We start from the raw sequence: 23360 nt of genomic DNA on the forward strand, positions 1-23360 counted from the left end.
CGCCGCCGCCGCCGCCTCGTCAATATGTCTGCCATCTTGGCTGTGCCGCGGCGGCTGGCTGGTCACTTTACCCGACGGATGGCGCCCCCGGTAATCCAGAACAACGCACGACGCCGGCGCATTCGCAGGTGTCCTTGCCGAGTCGAAAAATGCTGGCGAGGCACTTGAATGCAATCGCGCAGAGACAAAATTCCACGCACCATTGAGAGCTGTTTAAATGGCCACCACCGCAAGAAACGCGAACAATTCGCATCTTCCTCGTCCTCCGCGCGTTTGTGTTCTTGCGCAGTGAAATTACAATAAAGCAAGCCAATGTTTACTCATTGTGCATATTAAATTTCTTAAGTGCGTAATTATTTCGAATACGGCATAATAAGGCGGGCTAAAGCTTTCAGCAATCAAATATTGCGCACCGTTTTGTCGGAACTACATTTCGCGGCGGCGGCGGCGCGGTGACAAAACCTACCAAACTAGACAACGAACGAGGCGCATGAGTATTTCTGCGCCGCGCGTCGGTCAGTGCGCATCGTGGAGCTGGTGCGAGGCGGGCCTGTTTGGGCGTCGATATTTTTGTTTCGCTCATCTGTTCAGATGACTGCAGATTTTTCATTTTCGGATTTGAACGTGTTAGATGTGAGCATTTTTTGAGCGTGTCATGGGCGAAGTGCAAACGCCTTGCGAAGACCTTGTCGTTGGGGGCGCTCGGGCGACTGACGGTGAGCAGACAACCGGAAACGAGCCCTCTGCCGGAAGTTGCCCGGAACCCGTGGCTCCACCCAGTGACGTGCAGACGAACCGCTGCGACGCCGTCGATGCCGAAGAACGACCCGAGGAGCACGAAGCCGAAGCCTCGGCTGGCGGACCTACGAAGCTCGTTCGTTCAAACTCGTGCGGTGGAAAAAAGAGGAAGAACCGCCGTGGGAAGAGCAAGAAGCGCAAGTGGAAACCCTACTACAAGCTTTCGTGGGAGGAACGCCGCGAATTAGAGGAACGTGAGTCGCGCCGCGCCAACCGCCTCCGTCAGCGAATGTTCGCTCACGGCCAGCCCGTCGCTCCGTACAACACGACGCAGTTTCTCATGGAGGACCACTGCGTCCAGGAGCCAGACTACGAGAGCATGAACGGCGTCCACCACCGGCACCGCGAGAACAGCATCAACGACAGCGTGGACTCCTCGGACGAGTTCTACAGCTCGCCCGAGGACGAAGAGGACTTCCTGCAGAAGCAATTCAGCGAGGCCTACGAGGACGTTCACGCCGAACGGCTCAACTCGATGAGCAAGTCCGAGCTGGTCCAGGAGTACCTGCTGTTGGAGGAGCGCGTCGAGGAACTGGAACACAAGCTGAAGGCCGCTCGTGCCGCTCGTGCCGATGCACAGACTCAGACGGGCGCCGAAGCCCGACCGCCGCCGGTGACCGACTCGGACGAGCAGGCGCAGCAGAAGATGGCCGTGTTTCGCGACGAGATCCGTAAGCTCGCCGACGAGAACGCTCTGGTGCGGGCGCACAACCGGGCGCTTCGCGAAGCGCTGGACCCCAGCCCGGTCGACCTGTCGGCCTCGTGATTGACGTTCGTGCTTGTTTCTTTCTGGTCTGTACATAGAGCACTTTCCCACTCCTCTCTCATTGTTTTTTTTTTCGTTATTTTTTTTTTCAGATGAAAAAAAAAAATTCTAATCGCACTCATAAACATCTCAGCGCGCGCCTTGTCTGAAAAAGCCTCTGTCTCTCTCTCTCTCCTCCTGTCGAGCCGTGCGGGCAGGAGCGCTTTACAGGGGCACTGCTGGCGGTCTCTCGGGAAGGGGTTTTGCTTTGTTTTGTTGCCAAGCTGGCACTTGTCGGCGTTCGTTCGTTTACGTTTGATGTGTGCTTCTCGTCTCGAAACGGTGGAGAATATGTTCTCGTTGGTTATGGCTGTAACGACTACCTGCACACCGGTCCTCCATTAGTTCTTTTGTTTCTTTTTTTTGCGTGATGCTCGCTATCGTTTTTTTCTTCTTTATTTTGCTTGAAAGACAAGTGGTTACCGTTGTGCCTAGTTACATATGGTGATGGGCCTTCAATATATGACACGTACTCCGACCGAGGATGGGCCAAGGTTCGGGTGGTTGCACGCACAGATACAGGGAAGTAGACTTGAAAAGGTTAAACTGTGCGTAAGTGTGTAATGTGTAATTGAGAAATGATACCACATCAATGGGCGATTATATTTAAAATAGATATAAATATGGGTCTAGGAGAACTTGGAATGCAAGCAGTTTAAAGAGATTATTATAATTGCTAGGAGCGTAAGAATGATCGTAGCACACGCTTGTTGCTTGCACGAAGTCGTACACAGCGTCAAACTCATCCCTGTCGCTAAAAACCTAGTGCCGAGACCTGCAAGAGCAAAAGCATTCAAGCCAAGTTTACTAACCGGCGCTTCAAGAAGCTTCTGTATAACAAACTGGCGACGGATTTAACAACAAATAATAATCATGTGTAGATGACCAATTTGGTAACAGAAGTAGCGAGCATTGGTGCTTTGTTGGGCTGCGAACCGACAGTCGGCACGTGTTATTTTCGAGTGAAAGACGAGCAATCATCATTGATCCTAGTTGCGTACGTGGTTGTCAAGTCTGGCAATTAAGGCAAGCAGAACGCATAATTACAGATATTATTCATGCTGCAATTAAATGCGCAAACAAGCAGTGATATGTGGCTAGTAAGGACGAAGCAGCAGTTGCACAGACAAAAGGACCTGCGGGCAGAAAAAAAGAAATAGCAGCGGAAAAGTATTTGACAACCGAAGTGTTCCGCGTGTATTTAGGCGTCGCAGTAGCGCACCCAGGATCTGTGCCAGGGGGGGTTGATAGTTTGCCAATACCATCTGAAACAGCACTAATTCCAATTTCCTCACGGGAAATCGTCAAAAAATGCGCTTTTTGCGAGTGTGCAGACGATTGCGCGTCTTGCATCTTAGTTGCAGTACTCAAATGCGCAAGGAAAGAAAAGGGGTTAAACAAAAGGGGGGATTAAGTCGGCCTCAGGGGGCCGTTACAACCACCGAACCCCCGTCGGTGCGCCACTGAGGCATGTCTGCCTCGACCACGTCTTGTCATAGTTAGTGTCCCCATACGTCAATAGCCCTGACAAAATGTTGCAGGGCATTTTCAGAGCCTCGACAGAAACGAGTCGTTATCCTTCGGCGCGGAGAACTGTTCGAGGCGGCAATTCATGTGACGGGCGGAGAACGTTGCTCTGCAATCCAGACAGAAGACGGCAAGCTTGGACATGTTGCCATCTATATACATCCAAGTCGAAACTTCTCAAATATGGTCTCGTGAATTCCGCGTACCTTTTAAATATATGCTTAAGTGCACGGTATACGATGAGGCGGATTAACCTTGCGAGACGCTAGCAGACGACGGCTGTCCGAAGCCAGACGAACATGACACCGCCATTGCGTTTCATTGAATACGAAAGGGAAAGCGAATGTTTTTTTTTTTTTTTTTTTTTTTTTTTTTTTTAGACTTCGAAGAAATAAAAGGAAGGGAAGTGGAGGGGAAGCGTTAGGTTAGGTAACGTCGTGGCACTAAAGAATGGTTATTCCTTGTCCTTCTCGTTGACAGCCGAGCAGCTTTTTCGCAGGTGAGGACGCGTTTTCGCGCAGGTATCGTCCTTACGTTAGATATTCGGGGGAAATCTGCTCGCGAGTGATTATGTCACAGTTTCGGGGATCTGCCGCCGCTGTGAACTTAGGTCATTATGATAATTATCGTTTGGCATTTCATTCCCTGTAGATCGGTTAGCCAGAGTCGGATATAGTCGCCGTTGAAACAATTCGTAAGTACTATGCGGTCTCCGTCGACCTTTGACGATCGCACTTTGTGCAGCATGCCCAGCATACGTCTGCCCGCGACCATATCATAGATGGCGCCAGCGGGTGTCCAATAATACATTGGATAGTGGGCTTTTATGAGAATGAATGCCTCGGGAGGGGGGGGGGGGGGGGGCATAGGAGTACTGTCTCATTAATTAGGGTCCAATAGATTGGACAAATCCCCATAGCGAGCTCTCGGGAGGATATATTCTCGTGACAGTGGCGACGAATGTAGTTATGGTGTATACAACACGCTCGGGCGAGTGGGGCTCGAGTTCTGACAGTCGTTATACGCAGGATTCGCGCACAGCCATGAAATCCAAGTGACCTCTTCAAACGCGCGCAAAGCGCAAGTCTTTGTTCTTCGGACGCCTTCAAAACGGCGATCATTATCGTTTCGAGTTTCTCATTCTTTCTTTTCCCGGCTCCGCGTCCCGGGATAAAGAGAATGCGAAATAGCTTTGTTGGCGCATGCGTACACACGAAGAGGCTTTAGCGCGTCGCCCAGGCGCCGCTGCGCGCATGCGTGCTCAGGTTTAATAGAGCAAGGCGAGTTCGGGGGAGGGCAGGGCGCGGCTCCGTTACGGTGAGTGGCTTGTTTTATTCATTCATCGCCGAGGCCTCGGGGCCTGATGTACTTAGCGCTTTCCCACTGAACCTCTCCCGAGAGAGACGGTGCCTCATTCTGAATTTATTTATATTACCCCGGCCAAGGCCATCGGGCATTTTTGAGCGGCGCGGTTATGCAGAGCAACCAGAAATGAAAGGAATGCGGGGGAGTCGAAGTAAGACGTTGTACCACTGTGCTGGTTTGCCAACATGGCGCCTAAGATGACGTCATTGCGAGCAATCTTACAATTACATGGCTCTGCCGTGTATATAAGATGCAAATTATAAGATGCCTAAGATACACGTTCCAGTGCAATATCGTTAGGTGCGCCGACGATGGAGGACGGGTGAATACCACGTTGAAAGCTGGGAAATAATCCAAGTCGTGGCATATGTGTACGTACCACGTGTCAGTTCACGCTGCTTTAACATACCCGGGCCCGCTTGTTGGTGGCTTTTCGTTTGGGCACAAGTTTAATAATTTATTTTCCTGTTTCGAAAAAAAAAAAAAGTTGGGGGCCACTGAAAGCAAAGTGCCGGCACTTTGAATAAAGTTTATTTCTTCGTCTTCTTGGGTAAGACATTTGGCTAAATAAGAAAAAGAGTTTGGTGGCGCCACCCACTGCCCTATTTCAAAGGGGACGCTCATGGCATTCATGCATCCACACCTGTGTGCATTCCTGATGTTGAGCGTATACGACAGGGAGAGGCAGAGTTACCACGAGTAAGAATATAAAGTCTTCTGTTCACGCTTTTTGACGCGCTGCATACACAGGAAATGTTTTGTATCGGCACACCGTACGTATATACCGGGCGCGTTACTGTTACAGCGATCGCTGTAACAGTAACGCCCGGTATATGTTTTTCGGGTTGGACTCGGCACAGGAAGAGTTCGTTCGCTCTCTTTCTTTCGTTCGTTCATTCGGGCTATTCCCTTACATCGGCGATCATTGTCGATGGTTTCTGCACGTTTTTTTTTTTTCATTTAATCTGAACAGGTTTTTTTTTTTTTTTTTTTTTTTTTTTGTCGCCGTGGTTATTAAGCAACGTTCTTCTCGAGCGGGGTTACTCGCGAGGAGGTGGATGTTACTTCCGAGAGAAATAGGCATCGGGGATCGACGAATTAACGAAAATCTAGTAACTAACTCTTTAGGTTCACGTTATGCAATTTACGAATTGGAACGGGGGGGGGGGGGGGGGGGGCGTTTTGTTAGAAAGTGTAATAAGCGGAAGAACCGTACATTTTGCAGCAAGCTTTCAGGCGATAAACTCAAAACTAGTGCTTCAGCTTCAAAATTCGCTCCAAGTAGATGGACTACCTACTGCGATCTCAACAGCCCATAGTGATTGATTAAAAAAGTTAAAGTGCTAAATTGTGTTCTTATCAGCTAACAACACCAACTGTGACTTTTCACAAAATGTTCAGATCCTCGAGACACATACCTCATACATCAGAATTGAGCTATCTGCGTAAGTAGATAGATAGATAGATAAACTTTAATCCAAAAATAGTTTTGTCTTGCCCCAATGGGGCATCGCTAATGGTCGGGGCCCCTAGTCCAGGGCTCCGCTGGCTCTTGCCATCTTCTCTGCTCTCTGGATCAGCTTGAGCTGGTCGTCGAGGGCCGGCGAGCTGGACAGCAGTGCCTCCCATTGCTCCCTCGTGGTGTTCGTGTTATGGTATTCTATGTTGTAAGTTGCGGGTGGAGTAAGGCTTGCACGCATTAATATGCCGCATATGATAGCCCGTCGCAATTGGACTAACGTTAGCCAAGGTGTGCAAAAAAGAAAAGAAAAAAAAAAGATTAAGAAATCACGGTGCAAGATACATTTATAAGACCTACAAGGTGTTCAGTCGTCAGTGGTCTCACGACTGAACATCGGTGGTCCAGAAGTCGTATCTCGCACCGAGTTGTTAAAAATTTTTTTTTTTCCTTGTTTGAACACCTTAGCTAACGTTAGCTGGGACAACACTGTTTAGTAAGTCTAGGTGCGCAACGGCTGGGCCGGTCGTTCCCCTGCGCTTTTATATACTACACAAACCTATTTCTCAGACTCGACACGCTCCGAAAAAGGCGTCCGATTGTGCAGGCAACATGCGCCGCGAGTAACGGTCAATTTGCTAAAGTTCTGCGAGTTGGCTATACCACTCTCGTTCACAGACTATACGTTTATAGCGGTGTCACGCGGATGAAAGTGCGTGTATGAAAGATGTTGGTCAACTTGCACAGCTAGAATCACTCCTTTTTTTTTTTTTTTTTTTTACTTTAACGCCTGACACGGACCAAGCTCTGCACTGTAAAGTAATGTACACCCTTAAATGTCAACAAGGGTGTAAATGTTTCTATAACTTAAATGTGAATCCTTACACCCTTTTTAATAAGGGTGTAAATGCGTCTGTAACTCACAACATTGCACCCTTTTCAATAAGAGTGTAAATGCGTCTGTAAATACACCCTTTTCAATAAGGATGTAAATGGGCTCCGAGGCTGCAGTGCGCTTCGCGTAGGCGCGTGAGCGCACAGAATGAAAACGATATTACTACTTGATTTTATGGCCATAAAATACTTTAAAATTTGATGCATTGTTAATACTAGCCTCGGATTTCAAGAATTGGTAATGAACGAAGAAAAAGTGAGTAAAACTTGTAATAATAACGAGTTTAATGCCAGTAGCCACGGTGAAATAGTTCGCGGGCAGGTCGGTTGGTTATCCACTTACAAAGTTGGTCTGCGAAGCTCCGCTCTAACCTGAAAATCCAGTACATTGCAGACGCTGTTTTGATTATGGAGTTCATGTTTGCACACCGGTATACATGACAAAATTGTGTATGAGTGGCAAGTGTATGGTGGGGAAAAATATGGATCCCATAAAAAATTGTTTAAAGTTTGAACTTTTTTTTTTTCTAAAATTACGGTAAAAGGGAAGACAGATTATTTTGGTGAAATCACAGAAAAACAAGATAACAAAAAAACAAAACAGAAGAGAACAGAAAATATGTAACGAACTTTTCGGCGCAAATTGAACGCGCGAGAAGAAGACAAGCAACAGGACGGGCGCCAACTTCCAACTGTATTTTATTTCACGCAGGAAAGACGATTTTATAGCACAGTCAGAGACCCGTGATAAAAGTGTGCTCGCATTACAATTTTTTTTTAATCTTCACCTGTCTCTACTACTCGAATAAACGCAAACTGTTGCTGATAAAACTCAGCTCCTTAGAAAATGTATGTTACAACAACTGCCATATTTTACTGTTTTTCTCACTTTTTTTAACATTGTACGGTTAAATGCGGAAGGCAGCATGTCCATGTACGCGGAGACAGAAACATTGTGTTTCCTTTCGTCAAAACGTTTTTTTTTTCTTTGTCTAAATAGGGAAACTAAAGAGAAATCACTTTAGACTGATTAAGTATATTGTTCGAATACTCTATTTTCGGTGATTTCGCGATAAGGCGTTGATTATTAGAATAGAAAATTAAGGGGATATTTCCGGGTTTTCTTTTTTTTTAAATTTTGCACTAGTACCCCAGCGCTGTACGTCAGATTCCAAATTACATTTATTAGGGGTAGGCGAATATTCCAAGTTTCGAATACGAATCATCAACTGCAGCATTCTATACATTAACTGTTCGCATTGATGTTCGAAAAGGAACTATTCGGTAGTTTCGAACATTCGAAACTACCCAAACTGTTTCGCAGCAAGCGAATATGTTAAAATCTGGTTTCCATTCTCCGTCTGCTATAAACTATCGCAAATTATCGGCAATGAACAAGCACAAAAGCTTTCAGAGCAACGCAGAAACAAAATAAGCAATGCAAGATTTGTTACCGGTTTGGCGGCCGAAGCCTACATTAAAACATTTGGCTTTTGCTCGTAATGCGACATTAAGTGTTATTGGCAGTCGGGTCACGTATATATCAGCTTTATCTTTTACGCTAAAACCTATGATGCTTTCCTTACTACCAACCCGTTTACACGTCTCCTATAGCACGCAAGTCTTCAGTGACTTTTTCCTTTTCCGCAACTTCTGATCTCTTTCTTTCTTTTTTTCTTTTTTTGACAAGCATTTATATACAGTGTTCTTGCAAAGCCACTCATAAAGCCGCCGCTCTTTCGTGAAAAGCTTGTTTGCAACCAAGCTCGAAAGTTGTTAAGAGGGTATTTGCGCAGTTTTTTACTGGTAATTAGTGATGTTATGCTTATTACCCATCCTTTGTCCGTTATAGTTAGCTGTCTTTTTTTTTTTCTACTAGTCAGTAAAGGAGTGGCACATAATTATACTGAAATAAATGTTCCTTCTGCAATAACATAGGTCTGTGCTTGAATATTCGTTATTTGATTCGATATTTGATGCTTACTATTCGTGTTCGATTCGTATTTCAAAAAGATTATATTCGCCTGCCTCTTTCTTTTTTCCCCCCTTTTTTTTCTCGTATTTGTGCCGCGTTAGCTTAGTAAAAGCTCCCAAAATTTGCGGTGTTTAATCTCCTTGGCTTCTTTAGAATCCAATGCAGTCCATTTTCACAAATACGAGAAATTAACTGCAGGCTCTAGCCGACGCCCTCGAAATATATGACGTCATGGCGAGCTGGTGGGGGAACTTCATTCCCTTCTGCGCCTTTTTCTGGTCTACCAAGCCTCCTCTCGCGATAAGAGTGGCATTTATTAGATAGATAGATAGATAGATAGATAGATAGATAGATAGATAGATAGATAGATAGATAGATAGATAGATAGGTAGGTAGATAGATAGATAGATAGATAGATTTATTTATTTATTTATTTATTTATTTATTTATTTATTTATTTATTTAAATAGTATTGTATTATTACAGTACTGTAGAAGGATAATTTACTACGAATACAGGTGAGGTCACGTTCTTCTCTTTATTTTCTATTAGCGTCAGCGATGTTGTATTGATCAAATCAGTGTCAATATTTACTAAATCAAATATATTGTCCCTATATTTAAGCATTTACGAAACGCTTAAACCATTTTCCTATAGAGAATTCCGCGTGCGTCCGTGACCTTAAGTCCGGCACCAATAATTTGCGTCATCGCTTGCAACCCGCTTCGAGGCTAGTGGCTACGACGTTGCGCTGTCGAGCTCGAGGTGATGAGTTCAACCGCCGCCGCGGTAGGCGCATTCCCATGGGGGGCGGTATGCAACAAACACCCCCCTTGTATACCGCGCATTGGGCGCACGTTAAAGAACCCCAGGTGGCCGAAATTAATCCAGAGTACCCTCAACTACGGCGTCCCTCATAAACCCATTGTTAAGGTTGGGGACGTTAAACCCAGCAATTAATTTAAGAAGGCAAGAAAGAAATGAACGCAAACAGGCAGTACAGCAGCGTGCCGAAATGACGTCTCGGCTCCCGCAACAAGTAGAAAGCGACGAAGATGCCGCGTGCTGCTGCACGAATGGCCGGGAAGCTATAAAACATTCGGTGCTTCGGCTCCAGGGAAGGCGCTCCCCGCAAATATACGTACGAGACGTCGACTACAATGACGTTCGGCTCCCGCGTGCCAGCTTTGCGGGAGCCGAAACGTCCTTTTATTAGCTTTGCATGGCGGCCGGCGCTTTAGGTTTTTTTTTTTCTTTTCTTTTTTTTAAAGCCTTTGTTCGCCAGGGAAGAAGTAGCGTTCAGCGGAGCCGAGCCCGATAGGCCGGGTGCACCAGGCTTCGCTGCACTGCACGGAACTAGGCCACAAACGAGGCATCCGGGACGGCGGCATCTATTTGGCGCTCTCTCTGCTCTGATGGCATTTCATTTTCTTTTCCGAAGGCAGGCGGGCGGTACGTCAGCGCACTTTCTTTCTTTCTTTCTTTCTTTCTTTCTTTCTTTCTTTCTTTCTTTCTTTCTTTCTTTCTTTCTTTCTTTCTTTCTTTCTTTCTTCGTTCGTTCGTTCACGCTTTTAGTTTAAGAAATGACGAGTGGATTATCCCTAAATGACCGCCCATCCTACTTACTAGAGGAATGTGTCCCACGCGTAGACGGCACAAATGTATTTATAGCGGCCGTTGATGAGAAAGACCTACATAAGACCGCTAATCGAACTCGCAGCCGGCGCTCTTAATGGCTACTTAGAAACAAAATATTTAGGTTTAGGCTTCATTTTAATGGCGCAAAAGCAGCAAAGGCAGCCCATAGGCGCCGACTACGGGGGGGCTCCGGGGCTCGAGCCCCCTCCGGACTTTTCCGGAGGGGGGGGGGGGGGGGGGGGATGGGGGGGGGCTGAGCCCACCCCCCCTCTCCTAAAAAATCTCAGTACCAGAGTTCTGTTACCCAAACCGTTCATGGTTTCTTTTGAGTTACCTCTACATTTTCCCGTAAAATGTTATTGGGGCTAAAAGCTAACTGCATCGTTGTTGACGCGGACGTGCACGGCTTTTATACATAATTTCGCTTTATTTCTGAAACTCCTGGCAATAGGAAAACAAGCGCATTAGAAGCACCAATGGCGGCTCCCTCATCTGCACTTTCCCACTTCATGTTATTTTAATTTCCAGTGAGAACACCATGCACAGACACATTATATTTCAATGTGTACACAGGACAAAATTTATGATATTTTGAATAAGAAAGAGGTAGCCAACTAACAATTATTTCTAATGATATGGTTAGCCTATGTCTAGAGAATCAATATGTTGCTGTATGTTCAACTCGCTACAAATTGCTTTGCGCACTTTTTTGACACTGAAAAAGACCGGCAGACTTCAGTGACCCCTTGGGCAGAGTCTTTTATCAACGGTGTGTGAAATGCACGTTAACGATATGTCTCAGCATTGCTTCTCTTTCCAGTAGGTCATGCTAGCGACTCATGAAAAAAACCTTATAATAATTTACAACATTTATTGGGGATGAAAACTTCGCAACGTGCATGCAGAGGTCATAAATATATATAATTAACTTAGTAACCGAAGTGAGGCCACGCCGGATTCACTCGAAATCAGAATCTATTAATAGCAGTCATGCGCAGCAGAGCTTCTACTAGGACTCAGAAAAAAAAAAAGGAGGCTGCAGTTTTGCCGGAAAGGCGAAGCAGTAATATTGATAGCGAAGCATAAGACAATCCGCCTTTTTCATTTTCCTGTGCTGCCCTCTGCCGCGCGCCGCTGGAAACGATTTGGTAGGGTGCCGGGGGTTTCGCCGGTTGATTTGTGAACCTGCACCCGTGTTAAGTGCGCATCGGTTGTGCGTTTCGTGGATCGCGAATAATTATTGCTGGCTTCTGGGGGGCAGCATGTCGTTCCTCGAAGCCATGTAGCACTCACCAACTATATACACGTAGGGTGAGCAGGCCTGAGTGTGCTGATTTGTTTACAGTGCGGCCGATAAAGGCACGCTGAGTTCCCTCTGCCGTAGCGGCTGCTTTGGAGTTAGTTGGCGCTAACTCCTGCACTTGCACCTCGCTTTTTTTGTAATTCTTTTTACACATTCTTTAGACATTTCGCATAAATAAGATGTTTTCGAGTGCGCAGCCTTCCGCGTCGGATTTAGCAAAGCGATGCAATTGTTTACATCGGCATCTACAGGCACAGATCGTTGTTAGCTTCAAAAAATGGGTAAAGGTGCATATATAAAAAGGCGCTGATATGAAAGAACGTCAAAACGTAGAATAAAACACATATCTGCTCATATGAGCCGCGTTGTTCCATCGTTAGACGAGTCAGTATGAGCGGCTGAGCTACTTAAACAATGGCGACTGTGATCCAGTTACAAATATTGGGCTGTTAATTTATTACTGATTCTCGCTTTTCTTTAACTTCGCGATAGTTAGTTTGCGCGTGTCATAAAGCATTATTAGAGCAAACTGTGCTCGCATAAGCGCTTATTTAAAGGCCGTGTTGTTCTCCTGCAAAAACGCGGATGCCATCGCTGACACCGTTGGTATATAACTGAGCGAAGCGGCTGTTTATGCTGCTGTACCGAATGTACCGTCTCTTGTTTCGCGTTTGACGCAGAGATAAACAGTACATCTCAGGAATTAAGAAATGTGTCAGCATGCCAACACGTAAAAACCCACCCATCTACGTTGCGAATACGACCGGCAGCCTACGGGAACGGTGACGCAGGCGCAGGCGTTGGGCGCAGCGCTGTGTCCCCGCTTGCAGCTTATTGTGTATACGCGGTGATCGAAGCAAAGGGTAGTTTATTTCAAATCGCTAAGGCTAGAATTGGACTATAAAAGCAGTTTTCCTTCATTATAACTTGCTTACTTTTCAGTACCGGCTCGCCGGTAGCGGGTGCGCGAACTCGACGGCGCCAGGCCTAATTAACCTTCGCTGAACAGGATCAACATTGGCTCAAACTTGGTGCACGGATTGAGAGAGTAGAATCTTGTGCATGTCTTGACTCACTTTGAGCGCGATTATTTATATATACTAACGAAGCCGTTGCGGCTATCGAGTTATCGGTTCGAAGGCCGATCGCGCGGGGTTCGGTCGAATGATGGCACGCTGATTTTATCGGTGCCGTCGACAAGAAAGCCCGTCGCAGTACGACAACTCGCGCTCGTCGGTTACGTCTTGTAGGCCTGGTATGATAAAATGGTCTCAGCGACACAGTGCTGAATGGTCGGCCAATCGTAGGCGTGCGCGTCTTGTCGGTCTCGTATCGACCCAGTGTTACCGCGCCTTGAACGAGTGCGTGAAGTCGGGCACACGCCGCCACTACCAGCAAGCGAGGACCGACGCTGCAAGAAGTCTTCGTCAGCAATGTGTTTTTAAGTGCCGTCCAAGTGTAACGCAGGGGTTTATCGATAAATGTGCTATTACAGCCATCAATGCAAGGCGGCAACTACGTGGTTCCCTGTGCAGTCTAGACGAAGCCCTCACCGCTTTCTGTTAAAAGTGGAGTTGCAGTCTTACGCTACGCACATTTTCGGTACCGCAGCGACGTCGAGCTACCAGTGAAGTTTCAACGAGGTACACAGCACGAGTTTGCACTTGCAGTAGCGCGCGTGCGAGCGCATTTTTTTTCGGGGGACGTTTCCCCCAGACGGGGCCGCACGGCCGCGCGCGCGACCCTTCCAAAACGTTTCGCGACTAATTCGCCAGGGCAGGGCGCATGCGCCGTAGCGCCGTGAAAAAGGCGGATTGTGGTACCAAAGGACAGGGGATGGGGGGGGGGGGGGGGTTTTACAGCGGAGCTTTATACAGGTGTTTCTTTACTTGAGTAAAAGTTTCAAAATATGCCAATGCAACCTGCCAGGTAGCTGCCACCGCACCAAGGTAATGTTGTTTGCCAATCGCTTGGAGAGACTCTGATTATTTTTCATTCCCTTAATTAGATAACTATGTAGTCTTAATTTTTTTTAATCAACTCTCAATTATATTAGATTAAGAGTGTCATGAAAAATCGTAGACAAACATGAAAACTCTAGATACAGCTTTCTGTTGCTCAGTCGCGTGCTACATAAAGTGTTTTTCCGAGCGCGAAAGCAGCCGCGAATACATTTAAAATGCCTCGAGCGACCAGTCGAGCGGTAATTGTGGTCGATGAGGTGGTTTCTGGTACCACTTGATCGCACTGAAATTGCGCAACCGTCCTATTCTAGTTAGAGACCACAGCGCAAAAGCTACGTTGACATTCAGAAGACAAACACATGAACAGGCGAGTGCACTCGCGACTAATTAATTATAAGAAGGCACGCTGAATATGATACCTGCGGTCCCCATGCGCGCACCGGCAACAAAAACAAAGCCAAACACAGAGGGATGTGTGACAAGCAATACTATATCAGATGCACAAAGTAAAGCATCAGATGTGGCAGAAAAATATGCCATTGTGGTTATGTGTTCACGTCTCTCCTCTGTTGTTCGTCTTTTTCACGGGCTTAATTCCCAAGAATATGTACTAACTGACCCAGATCGCAACTATTCTGTATAGAATTCGCCTCAGAGCTTCTTTCACACCAGTGTGTCCCATTCATACGGCTTAAGGAAGAAACCAACCTTCTCATAAACGTACCTTTCGCATTCTCGATGCTGTTATCACTACTTTTCAAAATTTCCTACACCTCTGGGGTGCGCCACTGGCCCAAAACACGCGCCTCTATAGAATGCTGCGGCCCGTCCGCGGGAGCCTAAGAGAAAAAGCGCGCGCAGCGCGCGTAGGCGGTGCGCTTCGCGGGAGCCGTACTCCTGTCGAGCCCACCGTTAACGGGCAGCCTCTCGAGCAGCATCTCGGGCACGAGCTTCGCAGCCACTCACCGCCCGTTTCCCAGCTTCCCTCTTGCTATATATTTGTCAATCTTTTGTCTTACTTTCTAATTGCAGGTTCCATATCTGAGGTCAAGCATCGTTGGAACACGCTGAATTTTTCTGCGGGTGCATCAGCCTGTGGAACTGTCTAAGCCAGCTCCCTGAATCGTGAAGGGACCAATTTGTGATAACAGACAGCCACAATGCAAAACTCTAGGAGGTGCATTGGAAACATTTTGCTGATGTAGATGGTGTGTTACTGATTTAATAAAATTCTTTGAAACCTTTGGCCACTTTAGCGCTTCATTTGTGCGAATAATCATGCTTTATGTTAAGCGTACGTGCCTTTGACACGTGTTTATCGCTTTTGTGGCTCTGCCAATATTTCAGGGATGCTATATATGGTGGGTTGTAAGAAATGGGCCATATGGATTCGTGCTGTCGGTAAAGCCAAGCTTTTTTCAATATTGCGAGGAATAGGAACATCCTCACTGATTTCTCTATGTAGCAGATAACAGGGAGACAATCAATTCCTTTATAATTAATGCTATAATGGAAGGGTGTTTTGTGTGTCTCAATTCTTGTGCGTGCCAAACATCTATGCAAGGAAAACTTCTGTAATAGTGTTGCAGAAGTCTTTGATACAGGGGCCGGACTCCTGCGCCAATTGCACCATTTTGATACGAACGCAGATTTCTGCGCCAAACACAGAAAATTGACCGAATTTGCGCCAGAACGGCTTCGGCATGTGTGCTCCGGTGCAATGTACTAGAATAGTGGTAGCGTGCTCAGCGGCGCCGGGCGCTTGATGCCGCCGATGTCACCTTGGAAACGGAGCCGATGGTGGCGCTGCTTGCGAATGCAATGGTCACGCAATTAATAGTCACGGCTAGGTGGCGAGTGCTACCGCCCGATTTAAAGGGTTCAGCCTCATCCATCCATCCATGGAACGGGGGAACGGCCAGGCACCTGCAGCGTATGTACCGCGCGCGCCTCTGCGGCACGTCCTTTAATATTTTTCGACAGGAAAACGAACGGAAGTGACGATCATTTTTTCTTCTGCATGTCAAGGGTGAGTCGAATCACGGCGGCATCGCGTTTTGCACTGACACGCAAGTTTCCGGCATGTATTGCGCGAGAAGTTCGGCAATCTGAGGAGATACGCCGAAAGAACGCATAACCAAAGTAAGCGTGCGGTGTTATTTAATTAAGTGCTTATTCTACTGAAGTTGTTGTGCTTTGATCAAGCTAAAGCAAAGCCATCTGAACACTTACAATGCTCGCACCTAACTGCAATTTCGTTCCCGAAATGGGCCTGTTCACCCGCCGTGGTTGCTTAGTGGCTATGGTGTTGGGCTGCGAAGCAAATCTTCCGGAGTCCCCCACTATGGCATGCCTCATATTCAGATCGTGGTTTTGGCACGTAAAACCTCATAATTTAATTTTTTTATTCCCGAAATTGGCATTTTCGAGTGCGATTGAGTCAAAGCTGATTGAACTTAATCCAGATCAAATGGTGTTACATGGTGTTTGACTACGAATCGCCTTTTGCTTTCCAAATTCGTTTCCAAAAGCTCAATCCAAATTGACTTCAAGCACCACCTAAAGTACCAATATGAAAGCAATATTACTATTGTATGGAATTGTCGGTACTCTTTTATTGGGCACTTTCTTCGAGACCTATTCAGGCAGGTCTGGCAAGAGCGTCGGAGCAGCGTTAATGTCCAGCGCTGGCTTCCCACGAGGGCGACGAACTGCCTGACCCTGTATAAAATGCACGTAATCTCTAAGCACGAAATGTGGCTCAAAGTGCAGCTCGCATACAGCGCTGGTGTCATCCAAGGGCTTCGCTAATCGTCGAATCTTTCTTTCCCATTCCTTTCTTTTGTTTGGATCCTTCGGCACGCTGAACAGCGTGATTCTTCGGGCATCTTTCTTGAACACGTATAGCCGGTCTTGCAGCGTGGCGCGTAGCAATGGTTTTGACGCTGTACAGGCATCTTTCGGAAGCGTCAATCCCACTCAGAAATCTCGCACACCATGTCATCACGATCAAAATCGCATATTGCTACACATGCAAAGAAGCGACAACGCGAACATGTACAGCGAGCACCACGAAGTCGAAGCACGTGTAAACGGAAAAGCTGCGAATGCGGTCGCTACATTGATCTTATTGGTCTCGACAGTCGCGACGCCTGGTGAACCACAGTGAAAGCACCCGTCCTTGACATCGGTGCATAGAGTTAGTATACTGGCTCTAGAGGAAAAGCTGGGCGAAAAAAGTGGGAACCCCATAGGCGCCGCCATGTTGCTACGACTCATCTTAATTAACACTAAAAAGACTCAAAATATTATGCAAAAGCAAGCACTTACACGTAGCACGTAGCCACGGACAACGTTTGAAGTTAATTCCGTATATTTTTCAGAAATATCGGGTGGCTACTTAGAAAATTTTGATGTAAAATTTAGGGTGCCTAAAAGGCTGCGTTTGCAGGCGCCTTACCTAGATGTCGTTACCATACTGACGGAGGCTTGGGATCGCGTTGTTTGCGCGCCTCGTATGTATCGCCTTTTGTCATCTGCGCCTGCGCGCCTGCATAGAGTAGCAACATGGCGGCGCCCTTGCGGTTCCCGATTTCAATACATGGGCGCTATGGGCAGCTTTTTCTCTATATTAGGTTATATTAACTCTTTGCATCGGTGGCTTCACCTCTCCCGGTTGCCGGTGTGCGCAGTGAGCGCACTATACCCCTATTCTAGTATACATTGTAGCTCCGGCAGTGGTCGCGAACAGCGAGCGGATTCGTTCTCCGAAAAAGAGTGCGGTCGTTCACATTCCGCATACCGCGCGACGGCGCTTCCCGCGCAGTTTCTCTGGCTTTAGTTTCTCGTGATTTTCGTGCTTTTAACACTGGGCTTTTCGGCGCCTCTGGCAAGTGGCCGGCGCGCGCAAGGCCACTCTCGGCTGTTGTCACTCCGGTCGGAACGGCCCAGAGCGGCTGTATTTAGAGTGCACTATAGAACACGGTTGAGTGGGTCGAGCGGCGCGGTGCTCCCTAGATGAGGCGCAAAATAACGAGAAGCCGGCTTAGGGCACTGTGAGCGAACTATAGATAGGCAGGCGCACGCTGCCACGGGTTCAGCGAGTGGCCGTCTCTGTCCCCAGAGCCAGTATACCGTGAAAATATTCCAATCTGTTTTTATGCCCACATCGGCGAGGCCTGAGATATTTTGACATATCGCGAAGGGCTAATTGCGGATTTGGAATAAAAAGTCGCAGTTTCGCCCGAAAGGCGAAGCATCGGTTGCGATAGCAAATTAGTAGACAGCTATAAGAAGTAAGCATATAGTAGTAACTAAATCAACAAGCATGGTGTCACGTACGCGAACACAAGCAAACATGAACACGGTTCACTCGATGACCGCGGAAACTGCTTGTCTAAACGCTGAAGTGAGGAAGCGCGGCCGCAGCTGCAAGCGAATTGACCTTTGTGCTGCCTCTTGCTTCAACTCGAGGTAAGCGGCGAAAGCACAGCGCGCACAAAGCTATGAGCACTCGCACTCTGTCCCCATCACAGATCGCTTCTGAGATACGGCCCGCGCTGCCGCGCCGTACTCAGCATCTGCCGGAGAACCCTCCCCTCCCCCACGGTGCTTTGCGCGCGATCGAAGACGACGCTCATCTCGAAAATGTCATAGAAGATTTATCTGACAATCGCCATCTAGGAAATGAGGATGTCGCCATATTGCAGAGTCTTGGTGGGGCAAAAAAAGACTTGCTCATGCGTCAACTGCCACATAAATCTGGTGCCAGCAATGTCATGTCACCCGCTTACTCGCCAGAGCTCAGGCCATTTGCACTGACTTTGCATTTTTATTCCCCTAGAGCATACAGAAATGTACGAGCTGTTTTCAGCACATGCCTCTTGCATCCAAAGACACTGTGTAAATGATATCAACCCATTGATAGGGCTGCTGACTTTTCAAAAGAGGCAATGACTGCATTGGCTATCAAGGTAAAGCCCGGCTCTCCACATTATGCAATCTGGTTGTGGATGAGATGGCCATTCAGAGAAGTAGTGTGGGATGGGAAAAGCTTCCATGGATATGTTGACATGGGCATTGATGTCAATGATGACAGCTTTCCAGTTGCTAAAGATGCATTTGTTTTAATGCTTGTTGCAGTCAATGGCAGATGGAAGCTGCCAATTGGCTGCTTTCTAGTGCATGGCCTTGGTGGTGAGCAGAGGCGCAATTTGGTGTTGCAAGCTGCTAGCTTCACTCACGAAAAAGGTGCACACATTGTGAGTTTCACCTGCGATGGCGCTGCAGCGAATTTGTCATTGCTGCACAGCCTTGGCTGCAAGATGGACCTGACTGAGCTAGATGCTTCTTTTCCACATCCAGTGACAAAAAAAAGCTTTTCTTTGCGATGTTGGATCCCTGTCACATGTTGAAGCTACTGCGGCACACCCTGTTTGATAAAAATGCTATTGTGATACGAACAAACAGTTCATATCGTTGAAACACATTGATGAGCTGCATGAAATCCAGTACACAGAGGGCCTACATTTGGCAAACAATCTTAGACAAGCACATATTACCTGGAAAAACCAGTCCATGAAAGTCTCATTGTTGGCTCAAACGTTTAGTCAATCGCTAGCAGATGCTCTTAGCGACTGCAGAGCTAAAAAAAATCAAAATTTTCAAATTACTTGCCAACAGAAGAGTTTATCAGACATGTCAACAACGCATTTGACATTTTAAATTCAAGACATCCAAGGCAAGAAGAATAGAAAGGACCGCTGTGTCCTGAAAATGTGGCTCCTGTCACTGCGTATGTCAAAGAACTTATGGCCTACTTTTGCTCGCTTAGGGAGTCTGCAGCTGGTAAACTAATGACAGGGACCAACCAAAAGACAGGCTTCATTTGCTTTGTGGTGTGCTTAGACAACCGTCTATACAACCACTTGGTTAGAGAAAATGGCCTATTGGCATATCTTCTGACTTCCAAGCTCAGTCAGGACCACCTTGAGTTACTTTTTTGCTGCAATAAAATCATTTGGGGGCTGCAATGACAACCCAACAGCAAAGCAGTTTGCAGCAGCATTGAAGCTTCTGATAGTTTGTAATGAGGTCAAGGACATTGATGGCGGAAATTGCTTTCTATTGGAACACATCGAAATTCTCTTTGTACGCTCCTCTGAAAAAACCATACTCCATCGATGTAATTAACCTCACTGCCCCTCAGAGAAGCCCTGCAGCCAGTGAACCACTCAAAGAAGCAATTTTACAGGATCATGTTTACTCTGCTGACCCAGGCAGGGTGTCTGAGCTTGGGTGCCTGCGGCTCGCAGTACTGGAAGAATTGCTACACAAGTTTTCTCGTGGGTGTATTATGTTCATGATGGCCCACACAATTAATTCCTTTATCCATCAACTTCAGCTGTCCCACCAGGTTTTATGTTAAGGTATTTGTTTTTTGAGTTACTTTGTAAAGTGCATATATTGTTCAAGAGCGTTGTATGCAGATGTCAAACTTTTATAGAGGGAAAATGTGATACCTTATTGTAAATTCTGCAAGTACCTGTTTGTTGTCTTGCTGAATGCTGTAGCTTGAATCACCTGCATGCAAATTATGCTTAAATAATTGTTCTGTTCAGCCCAAGCTAAACAGTGTGGACAATGACGGTAGGTTAGCTGGCCTACCTTTCACTAGAGCAAACTGTGTGATGACATGAACGTGCTGTGAATGCTCTCAATGGATTATGTGTGAGCTAGGTATACGCTTGAGCATGACAATGTTTTTTTAATGTTTATCCTGTATGTCTTTTACCTGACCTTTGTGGAAATTTGCCACTGCCACCTGGACTACCATTGGTGTTACTATATTTTAAATAATTTAATGTGCTCACTCTGTTCACTTGCTTTACAATAGCCTTTTATGATGCCAGATTCACTGTAACCACAAACATTTGGTGTATACCACTCAATGAGTGTTTTAAATACCGTGAATAAATATTCATTCATTTGAGGTTCACAACGTAATAGAGCCGTCGCGTCCTAATTTTGCGGTGTGTTGGCTTAGCTTCGACGGTGCTAACTTTTTTGTATGTATGTGATACAACATAAGCTTTGTTGTACACTTACTTACAGCAAAATGCATTGTATTTTAATGTTGACATACTCACTTTGTGGGTCTGACCTCACATCAATTGTTTCAACTTTGACTTTGTGAACTACCACTCCTTTTTTAATTTCTGCATATGTATTGCTTACTTTTCTGACAAACACAATCACCGAAGCCTTTCGATATTTGTGAGGACAGCGCAGATATAAATATTATACAATTATAGCACTGTATTGAAGGCGTTGCATACAAGGCATTGTAAGCAAAACTGCAGTTACCTTCAAGGACAGCTGATCCCATTGACCAGTTTTATTAAAGGTATCAATACTACATGTGATATAGTTTACTTTGTATAACATTATTATACAAATGCCCTGTGGCATACAAGTATGCTAATACTGATACCGAAGAGCAGTGGCGCAATAAGTTTTCCTACTTGCTGTTTATAATTTTCTTTTGTGTATTATCTTTGCAATGTACTTAATTTAAATTATAAATGTGGCTTCCTTCTGTATTTGTGTGAAATCTTCTGGCTTCTATAGGTGCAATAAGCACTGAATAAAGAATGAAACAATTACTGCTATCATAAAAATGTGCTTTCCATAGTACAAGTACACCAGCAGCACAATGAATCCACAAGTGCAAATGAATGCTGCCATTTTTCCCTTGCCGCTATGTATTCAGTTTTCATGCCGTTTAATTCACACTAGCAGAGGAAGAAGGGTCCCCCTGGCAGTGTTTGATTCTAGGACATAATTATGCTGTGGGGCTATACTCGCATTCGGAAACAGCTGAATAAACTCTAGATAATGCACAAATCCCGTCCATTTGTTTTATTATGTAACGAAAATGGATCCCCGAGGCGCGTCTCAACAGCGTCGTCGCACCACATAATCTTGCAAAATAGTACACGTAAGTCTGAATAAACGGCGATCACTTCGGCGTTTAGAATGCAGGCTAATGCTATTTATTTCTCTCAAAATGAAATACGCCCAACAGAGCCTTTTATTAAGCGAAAATGCGACAAAAAAGTGTCCTTCAAGATATCTCGTTTTTTCCTAGGTGCAAGACAGCGTGACAAAAATAATTTCTCTCAAAATAAAACACGCACACCAGCCTCTTATTAGGCGAAAATGCGACAAAAAAAAAGGGTCCCTCAAAACATCCCGTTTCTTTCTAGGCGCAAGACAGCGGGACGAAAAATTAGCAAGATAATACGCACCACAGCTTAAGGTGGCGAACGGCTGATTTGACGAAACTTGAGTGCGTAGGAAAAATAGACCACACTCGTGCGTCTGGACAGGTTTCGAACCGCGAGCGCTGGCAACTCCACTAACCGCGGTGGTAAGCGCAAGTGACGCCTTGAAAATTTTCTGTCTTCATGAGTCAGACGCCCCAGTCTTGCTCCACGTTTCAAGGCATCGCATTTGAAGCGAAGAACGACGCGCGCAGTAGCAGAAAACCACCACCCGCATACGGGCCTCCAAGCCTGTGACGGCAGGCGCCACTAAAAGTTACCACGTACCAAACAATCACGAATGTTCCGGCAACCTTGTGGGCCTATTCCGCTCCAGAAGGCACCGCGCACTGAGAGAGGAAGGGGTGGCTTGCCGAGGCTAGCGGAATCACGTGACGCTCCCTCCTAGTATTTTTTACCTCCATGACGGAAAAATAGGGTGCCTTGATGCCCGCGCGCGGGGGCGCGCGCATCGAGGCACTCTATGTCCGCGCGAATTGCAGCGCCATCCATGAAATGGATGCGAAACCAAAATCGGTTTTCCTTTTTTTTTCTTGTCAACCATCTCTCAACTTTGCCGTTTCTCTCTCGTCTTCAACTATCGGTGAGAGAGAGAGAGAGAGAGAGAACAACATTATTGGTTCGATCCGGCAAATCAGGGGAGGGGATAGGGATGGAGACTCTTGCGTGCCCGCTTGCCCTACGGAGGCGGGGGCCGTACTACAAGCCCGAAGGCGAGCACTGGCCGCCTCACGCTCCAAGGGGAACGTGGCACGTGCTGGATCTTGTCTCTGTGGGTAATCTTGCCTTCGTTGTGATGCTCCGTATATCGGTGGCGCGGCTGGCGCGGCCCGCGTTCGCCGTCGGCCGTGCTAATAACGGCCTAAAAGGCAGCAAATTTTTTTTTCTGGCATTATGCGGTCAGTTTTGCGGTTTTCGCCTTCCTCGCTAGCAATGTTGTTCATGTGGTACCCTACCGTTGCACGTTTGTCGGCTTTTTCCGCAATGTCTCGCAGCTATCGCTGTTCGTGTATGGTTCGATGGTGTACGAACACATCGAGACTAAGTGAGCCATGCGACGTGAAATTCTACCGCATCCTTAAAGGTAACAGGTGAGAACTGTGCAGTTTACTTGCCGGTTTTTATTTGTGATAGTAATTGTGCGCAGTCGTACATGGCTGTCCGGTGGTGAGGCACGAGCTAACTGATTTGAAAACACCCCAACGATGTAGTAAATCATTATGCCACTAGCAGCGAACATAAAGCTCCTGATAAATATAGTACCACCTGTGCGTATCGCAAGGAACA

General features: G+C 46.5%; 1 protein-coding gene across 1 annotated transcript; it reads left to right on the plus strand.

The window, feature by feature from the left end:
* Window positions 1-480: 480 nt before the first annotated feature.
* On the plus strand, window positions 481-1653 carry LOC119435532 (protein HEXIM1). The gene has a single exon (XM_037702359.2). The coding sequence runs from the start codon at window positions 656-658 to the stop codon at window positions 1562-1564; it is 909 nt and encodes a 302-aa protein (XP_037558287.1). The 5' UTR covers window positions 481-655; the 3' UTR covers window positions 1565-1653.
* The last annotated feature ends 21707 nt before the right edge of the window (window positions 1654-23360 follow it).

This window comes from Dermacentor silvarum, unplaced genomic scaffold (assembly GCF_013339745.2).
Source record: "Dermacentor silvarum isolate Dsil-2018 unplaced genomic scaffold, BIME_Dsil_1.4 Seq775, whole genome shotgun sequence".
NCBI classification, from domain to species: Eukaryota; Metazoa; Arthropoda; class Arachnida; order Ixodida; family Ixodidae; genus Dermacentor; species Dermacentor silvarum.

Coding starts and splice junctions, on each gene's coding strand:
- LOC119435532 (XM_037702359.2), top strand. CDS start 656: ATGGGCGAAGTGCAAACGCCTTGCGAAGACCTTGTCGTTGGGGGCGCT.